The 9,102-nt window shown below is 43.5% G+C and overlaps 1 protein-coding gene across 1 annotated transcript in view; it reads left to right on the top strand.

The window, feature by feature from the left end:
- enox1 (ecto-NOX disulfide-thiol exchanger 1) overlaps window positions 1-9,102 on the top strand; it is an 81,696-nt gene that overhangs the window by 58,505 nt on the left and 14,089 nt on the right. Inside the window, exon 9 of the mRNA XM_023393486.2 lies at window positions 2,894-3,106. Within this exon, the coding sequence (XP_023249254.2) occupies window positions 2,894-3,106 (213 nt within the window). The remainder of the gene's footprint in view (window positions 1-2,893; window positions 3,107-9,102) is intronic.

Genomic DNA, 9,102 nt, shown 5'->3' with positions numbered 1-9,102 from the left:
AAAAAAAAAATATATATATATATATATATATATATATATATATTATTTTGGAAAATTGTATTATCAACAAATATAAATAAAATATAATATATTTTTATTATTAATAATGTTTATTTTATAATATATTTACACAACAAATAAATAAAATGAAAACCATAATGAAACAAATCAAGACCTTTTGAATTCAGTTCATCAAACCTTTATTGATTGACAGTAATAATACGACAGTAGTGTACAGTACAGATTCACAGATTTACCATCTCTAACATCATTTATCATCTTCCACCTACAACAATGAAGCTTTTCTTCTGACTGCAAATGTCACATTAGTAACCTGTTGCTGGGCAACGCATTACAACATCACTGGGAATCAGGTGATTCAGACTCACATCACTTCATAGTAAAAATAAAAAACTGGTTTCACCTGTTTCACTGTTTTTGGTCCCAGAGAAGAAAAATTATATCAAAGGTCAGAGGTCAGCCGGAATCAACATGAAGACGGTTATAAAAGCAGAATACCACGTCACACACAGAGAAGCTTGTTGATATAACCAGCAGTCACATGGTGCTTGCATCACTGCTCTGACTTCCTGTGTGTTTTAAAATCCTTCTACTGGTCTGTAAAGCACTAAAAGATCTCAGGCTTAAACAACTCTGATCTACCTGTACGTTACGAAGCATCCAGACCCTCAGGTCACCTGCGACAGGTGTAATCAGAGCTCCCAGAATCAGAACTGAGGCTACGTCCACACTAACACGTTTTCGTTTTAAAACTCATCTACGTTTACTCCGTTTTATTCTGAAAACTCTGGGGTTGTGTTGTATCTGGATGGACAGAAACTGAGACCTTTGTAAACGATGAGGTCACATCCACGGCCTCTCCTGATTGGCTCTCATCAGCCTGGACTACCAGTGGTGAATACAACATGATAATGAATGACAGTTGTTGTTCACTTACATTCTCTGTTTTAATGCTACAACTGCAGAGGAGACAATCTACTTCCTGTTTACACCGGCTCGCACATGCTCAGTGTATTGAATGGTCATGTGATGTGTGTTTTCAGGTGTGTTAGTCTGGACGGAGATTGATTTAAAATGAAAACGTATCAGTGTGGAAGCAGCTTTTATTTTCTCTGCTCCTCACCTGAGAAACCAGCTTCCTGTTTCCTCTGTTTGCTGCATTGCAATAATAAATTACACCTGTAACCTCCTTTAATCTTAAACCATCCAGCAGTCAGCTCATTACTTCCTGTTCCCTCTCCTCCTCCATGTTCTGCCTCCGTCTCCCCTCCACCCTCTAATGCTGAACATAAACAAGCGTGTTTTCTCTCTGAATCACCTTTTTGAATTCATTCTTCACCTCAAACAGCAGGAGAAATAAATTCACATTATTCCCTGAGTCGTGTGCGTTCAGCAGCGCCTCATTGTGCTCGCTGTAATGTGACTGTAATCTGCTGCTGCGTGTGAATGGGGCTTTATCAGAGCGGGAAAAGTGTCTTCTTACAGGTTGTGTTGCGGCGGGTATTGAGCTCATTAAACGCTCTCTAATTCACTCTGTTCTGCCGTCGTCCGTGACTCCGCGCCGCCGCTCAATTATTATTCAAATGGGGGAGAACGCAGTGGAAGGAGGCCCGCTGAGGCTCGGCGCTCTTTATGACTGACACCGAGGTTTTGGTTGAAAAGTTGAAAATCAAAAATGCCTTTTGTGTTCAGTGGCTGTGGAGTGACTCACAGAGCCGTGAACAGCGAACGCCCCACAGGAGGGTTTTAATCCTCGCTGTTTGTTTAGCCCGACTGAACGTTAAAGGTCCCAGGAAACCACCCATCTGTCACCGTCTGGTCTGACGCATGAAGAAGAAAGATGCTGGGGAGGGACGCTGCTTTTGGACTGAGGCTTTAAAGGGACGAATGTCTGACACTGAACTCACGTCCAATCTGAAGGACTTTGACTCCGTCACTGGATGAAAGTGAATTAATTAAAGCTGCAGTAAAATCACTCCACCATCAGGGACGTATAATTGGATGTTTCTTGCCGAAATGCATCTTGGGAGTTGTAGTTGCCTCCTCCCTGGAGGTTTTTATGTCCACAGGCTTCTACCTTCAACTTTTAATCAAAGAACCAGATATTTTCTAACTCAGCTCTTCATCTTTTGTTCTGATGTTTCATGTTCGTCCAAGCTGAAGGGAAGTTTGTGGTTGCAGTTAATTTAATGTTAATTTCATGTAACAGCTGACTTTCATAATGGGGCTGGGTATCAAACGTCAACATCTTTTCTCAGACGGACTGCACCGGTTTGATGATATTGAGGATTGAAAAATACCTTGTCAGTCGATACCTAAGGCCAGGAACACACTGGCTGCGTGGCGTGTGCATGGCAGCTGCCGAACGTCTTGGTTTTCATTTCGGCATCCATGTTAGCGGGTTAAAGCGACACTGGCTCACGTCTCGCAGCTGTGTCACGTGATCTAGAGCGGAACACACGCAACGCTGGCAGTGTGCTCCTGGTGTAAGTGAGCCAATCAGAATGCAGCATAATCTGACCAAAATATAATAAAGCTGGTGATTGGCTGATTATTTACACGAACATGTTTGAGTAAAGAGACGGAGCTTCAAAATAAAACTAGAGTCAAACTAAATTTGTAGAGTGAAGTGTAATTTTCCTTCTGTATCATTAAGAATCAAAATATCATATCGATACTGATATTGAACCTTTTGAATGACACAGAGCCCTGGAGGTCAGTGACCTTCTCCAACACAAACCAGTAGGTGACGCAGTGATGCTGTTTTATGCTGAAAGCTCAGACTGATCAATAAACCGGTGCAGACACATTCTGATTGATTATTTTCCCTCCAGCTGTTTTCCTGTGTGACTTTTTGACCCCTCCCTCACAGACGACCACAAGTTCAACGAGGCCACAGCGGTGCTGTTCACCTGGATCGACCGTGGCGAGGTCAACCGCCGCACCGCCAACCACTTCTACTCCATGATCCAGTCGGCCAACAGCCACGTCCGGCGGCTGATGAGCGAGAAGGCGCAGCACGACGAGGAGATGGAGCGCGCCAAAGAGGCGTTCAAGAACGCCCTGCTGGCCATACTAACTCAGTGTAAGGAGTGTTCATTATTTCAAACATGTCCAGACGTTTCCATGGCGACGGAAATCCTCTGTGTAAAACTGTTCCACAGGTGAGTTCAGTTTGTTCCATGTTTCATGGTGATTCATCATGTGGAGGAGAGACGTTCAACAGCTGGATGATAAACATCTGTGTGGAGTAAACAACAGACAGAGGAACGACTGAAACTATATTAGAACTTAAAATATATAATATAGATATAATAGATTAATAGTCTGTAAAATAAAAAATAAAAACATCAGTTCAGCTGATCTGATTGGACGGTTCAAACATCTCAAATGGACCCGCCTCTTACGTTGAGCTGTGACGTGTAGCCTGGAAATGTTTAGGGCTGATGGGAAATGGAGGCCAATAAAAACATAAATGCTGAATAAACAAAAATATTTATAGAAAATCAACGACCACACTCATTTATCATCCTTTATTTTTTATCGTTTGTCCTCAGTTTGATCTTGTTAATCACTTTGTAACTGTGTTTTGAAAGGTAAAACTTATTATTATTATCATTATTATTATTATTGTTGTTGTTATTATTGTTGTTATTATCCAAACACAGGAAGTCAGACACAGCGTACAGTTGTGTGGCTGGGCTTTAGTTTCCATAGAAAACAAGCACATGATGGTCGTTAAAGTTCCTATCACTAGTTAATCACAGTGATGGATCTTAATACCAGAAAAAAAAACAATGGAAGAAGTTTTAAAACACTTTCAATGTTTTTAAAAATCATTTGATTTTAGCACATTTAAAAATATTTTTTATAGTTTTGTTTTTTACCAAATCTTTTCACCAAAATCGCTGTTTGGTAAATGACTTGTGGCCCACCAGTGGGCCCCGACCCACAGGTTGGGAACCCCCGCTCTACAGTTTATTGTAAGATTAGACTGCGTTAGTTACATGGACCCAATAAACTGGGCAACTGAGTGGATATTGTATAATATTAAAATTTAAGCAACAGTCATCCCTAAACCAACAGGGAGCACAGTGTATGATACTGAGAGGTCAAAGGTCATGACTCCAGGTAATACATGACGACATGAGCTGCAGGCTTCAGAGGGCTGGGTCAATGTTATGGACGGACATATTTTTTATATGTTTATATTTCTTTTATATTTTACACCTGACATAAATAAAGACAAAAAAACCAAATATAAAAAAAAGGATTTGTGGACATCAGATCGACCCCCCCCCCCCCCGCCCTGCTGCAGGGTGTGGTGCAGTCACAGACCATGAAGCCTTTTTAAAGCCTGCCTCCATGCTAGTCATTTATTCTGAGAGGATCTCAGCCCAGTCTCCATGACAACACTCCCCCATCCGTCTCACCATCAGCTCCATTATCTTCAGCCCGCTGCGAGGCGGCGATCAGGTCGGTGGCTCGGAGGTGATGGAGTCAGTGGTGTGACGGCGCTCTGACCTTTACTCTGAAAACCTCAGATGGTCCGACCAGAGCTACGTGTCACTGCGAGGCGACCCCTAGTGGACAGAGTGATAATGACGGGGGCAAATCAGGAAGTCAGGTGACGTAGTGGATCTTTACTGTGTCTCTGCCAAGAACAGGAATGATGAAAACAAGCCGAGGCCTGTTATTTATATGTGAGCAGGTAACATGGTTATTCTGATTCTGATGATCATAACAACTCTATTCATGTGGTGCATTTCAAAACACAGTTACAAAGATAAAAACAAAACAGGTTTAAAAAAGACCATCAGCTGAGAAGAAACCATGAATAAAGAGAGTTTGAAGAAGAGATTTCAAATTTCGTAAAACTCATACACGTTTTTCAGAATATTCCAGAGACACTTCCTGTCTTTAAGTCACATGACATCCAAAAACATTGCAGACTATTGTCTCTCTAAATCCCTGATACATGGACGTTCACCAGACGCCTGCGTGCACGCTCAACACTCCACAGTAAACAATGAATAATATATAGATAATAAGTCATTAATAATAATAAGGAGAAAATAATGGAAATAAAATAGAGCGAGAATCCTGTAGTTTGGTGTTTGAACCCTGTGTGTCCTGACGCTGCCTCCGTCCATCATCTGGTTTTCTGAGACCAGGATCCGTCAGCAGCCGGATCCAGAACCAGAGTGGATGTGTCTTTATGTGACTGAGGCAGAACAAACAGGATGTTTAACATCAGCTCACTCTGCATGAGAACACGAGAACACGAGAACGCATTAACGCGTGAACAGGTGAACACCAGAACACGAGAACACGAGAACCCGTTAACGCGTGAACACGAGAACACGTGAACACCAGAACACGTGAACACGTGAACACCAGAACACGTGAACACCAGAACACCAGAACACCAGAACACGTGAACACCAGAACACCAGAACACCAGAACACGTGAACACGTGAACACGTGAACACGTGAACACCAGAACACGTGAACACGTGAACACCAGAACACGTGAACACCAGAACACCAGAACACCAGAACACGTGAACACCAGAACACCAGAACACCAGAACACCAGAACACGTGAACACCAGAACACCAGAACATGAGTCTGCTGCTGGGAGGTGAGTACAGGTCTGGTCCAGTCTCAGGTCTCCGTCTGGTTCTTGTTCTGTCGGTCTGCGTCACAGAAAGTCTCGAGCTCAGACGTGATGCTTGAGTTTGTTTTGTGTTTGTAAAATGAAAATGTCGGAGCTGGAAACGTTTGAGTGACGACGGATGAAATGTCGGAGCGAGACTTTGAACGGCAGCGTGGGAACAGAATGAACGGACGGATCTGGTCTAATCCGGTCGGGTCCGGTCAGATTCTGGTCCAGTCTGTTCCACACAAGTGAATTAGTCCTGGGTCTAAAACCTCCGTCCATTCTGGACTCACGCTGCCTCAGTCAGTCCTGGGGGAGTGAAGCTGCAGGTGTGATGTAAGTACAGAGCGCCGGACAGGAGAGAGACCAGCTGATCACATGACCCGGTCCAGACGGCAGCAGCTACCAGCTCCTTCTGCTCTAGTTCTACCTGCTGTTTCCTGTACGTGTGGTTCTGCTGTGGTTCTACAGGTCTGTGGTTCTACAGGTCTGCTGCAGAGATCAGGGGAACGAGGACTCACTTAGAACTGAAGTGAATGTGAACACAGACAGCTGCCATGTGTGTGTGTGTGGGCGTGTTTCCATTTGTGGGCGTGTCTCCGTGTGTGTGGGCGTGTTTTCGTGTGTGGGGGCGTGTCTCCGTGTGTGTGGGCGTGTTTGTGTGTGTGGGCGTGTTTGTGTGTTTGGGCGTGTTTCCATGTGTGGGCGTGTCTCCATGTGTGGGTGTGTTTTCGTGTGTGTGGGTGTGTTTTGTGTGTGTGTGGGCGTGTCTCCGTGTGTGGGCGTGTTTTCGTGGGGGGCGTGTCTCCGTTTGTCTGGGCGTGTTTTCATGTGTGTGGGTGTGTTTTCGTGTGTGGGCGTGTCTCCGTGTGTGGGCGTGTTTTCGTGTGTGTGGGCGTGTCTCCGTGTGTGGGCGTGTTTTCGTGTGTGGGCGTGTCTCCGTGTGTGGGCGTGTTTTCATGTGTGTGGGCGTGTTTTCGTGTGTGTGGGCGTGGATCTCTTTCTGACGACAGAGTGTCAGAGTCACACTGAAGAAAAAAATCTGAAATTTCAGGAATAATCGTCATAATATGAGAATAAAACATTTCACTGGCGATTATGTTTTTTCTTTCTTAATGTTACATTTTTAATTCTCGTAATATTACAACTTTCTCAAGATATTATAATAAGAGTTTCCTCTTGAACGTCCTCACTGTGGCCGACGCTGCGTCAGACTCTGTGTGTGATGGTGACAGAGTCGAGACGCTGCAGCTGCTCTGCAGGTTTTAGTTTGGACTCGGCCCGTCATGTTGGACCGTGTTGGGTCCATTACTACATGAAACCAGATGTTGCTGTTAATTGTGATCCCTGACACAGTGTTGTATGTGCTGTGATGTTTCTGTCACTGTGTGGAGAGCCCAGCGTCGCTCCACGAAGTCTCCATGACGACAGTGCTGTTGTCGCATCGTTACACTCGGCCTCTGGTTCCAGTAAATACAGTCGAGCATCGAAGTGAAGAGTCACTAAAGCTGTGTCCCAGTTCAGGGACTTCATCGCTCAGAGGACGTGGTCCTTCGCAGACCGCGAAGGCCGGACCGGAACGAGACGGTCTGTTCTTTACGTCACCAGCTGTTCCCGCCCTTTTTGTTTCAAGTCTCTGGGTTTTAACAGTTGTACCGTTAGCTGGTGAACTGAGCTGAAACACAACACTCACATTTAACCATATGATCCTCAGACTGTCACTGTTGCTTTCATTACTGCAATGAATCCTGGGATATGTCGGACCAGGAGAAGAAGGACGACTTTCTTTTTTAGGAGCCTTTGACTTGGACAGTGTATCACCGCGGAGACGCAGTCAGACTGGGACACAGCTCATATGTCCGTTCAGAAGACGCCTCATTATTGTTCACACTGAACCAAACGAAGTCGTCATGAAGAGCGTGATGTCAGAGAGCGCCAGTCAGAGAGGTGACCTGTAACACAACAGCATCTGTGACGACCTCTGATTTCACCCGCCTTGAACAGGCTGTAAACAGGTGAGCTGAGAGAGAGAGAGGTTGTTGTCAGTCCTGGTTTCCCCGAGTCTCTGCAGCTGATCCACACTGATGGAAAACCAGCAGTTTCCCTCTAATGCTCTTTAAACCACTTTAGTTTTCATCTCACTCTATTTGTTATTCACAGTGTTTCTCTTCTTGTTGATCAGAGGCTCTTCTCCTCTTTAACCCTGTTTGTCACTTTGCATCCAAATCACATAAAGTTTTATTTTGAATTCATGATGATAACGTCTGCTTTATTCATTCTACAGATAAAAGTTTTACTGCCTTCACTCCTCATCCAGTCACTGTGTCATCAGCTGCTCAGTCCGTCACTCTCTGGCCCAGTTCTAGTCAGTGACACTGTGGTTCCCAGAACAGGAAGTGGAAGCAGCACAGTGTTTAATCACAGACGATCTGTGTCGCTGCTCCAGTGACACGAGGGTCGTCACATCGCCAGTAAATACAGATCATTCATCAGAGCTGCAGCTGTAGCTCTGGGACTGAGTAAGATCTCAGTGTGTCCAAACGACTGAGCATCAGGGGAAATAAAGAAATTTGAGAATAAAGTCGTAATATTCGTAATATTCAAGAAAAAAGTTGTAGTATTATGAGAATAAAAAATGTAAAATATCCAAAGAAAAAAAATCTAAATATTATGTCTTTATTCTTGTAATTAGGTCTGGGAGATTAATCTAATTTCATTTTCGTTTTGTACGATTTCAGTTTCCAACGATAATGAAAACAAGATAAAAACGATTATCATGCCGCATCGTGCCCCCCCTGCGAAAACCATCCCCCCCATCCACTTCCTGGTTACGTGAGTGACGTACGTAGGAGTGCGTCATCTAGAGTCGGACCAGACCTTCATCTCCTTGGACTGAGTTACTGAGCGGAACATGTTGAAAACATGTTTAGTAGTTTTCAGTAGGTTGTGGAAGTACAACATTGGTCTTAATTTTTTTTTTGTTCTAATTTATTTTTATTAAATATTATATATTTCATATCTTTAGATATTATATATTTTTTTATTTATTTTTTCTCATTTTTTAAATGTATTTTCTTATTAGTTTTTCCGTTAAATTGTATTTAAAGTTGAAGAAAGTGCACTGTTAAAAAGATAGTTTTTTAAAGTAAATAAATACTGGTGTTTCCAAAGTTAATGGATAAATGTGACTAAAAATGTATCAAAATAATTGTGATTATTATTTCTGCCATAATCGAGCAGCTCCACCGGAAACATTACGACTTTATTCTTGAAATTTCTTTTCTTTTCTTTTAAATGTGGCCTGATGCTCCGTCATACAGACACTCATGGAGTCTGACCTGAGCACACGATGACACCTTTTCATCTTTGAGTGAACTGCTCCTTTAAGCGCCCCCCCCCCCCCCCCCCCCCCCCCCC

Source organism: Seriola lalandi, unplaced genomic scaffold, assembly GCF_002814215.2.
Source record: "Seriola lalandi dorsalis isolate HSWRI2012SDOR001 ecotype SW California unplaced genomic scaffold, Sedor1 jcf7180002054936, whole genome shotgun sequence".
Taxonomy (NCBI): Eukaryota; Metazoa; Chordata; class Actinopteri; order Carangiformes; family Carangidae; genus Seriola; species Seriola lalandi.
Note: the sequence above shows the minus strand (reverse complement) of the source record. Positions and strands in the feature narration are given on the sequence as shown.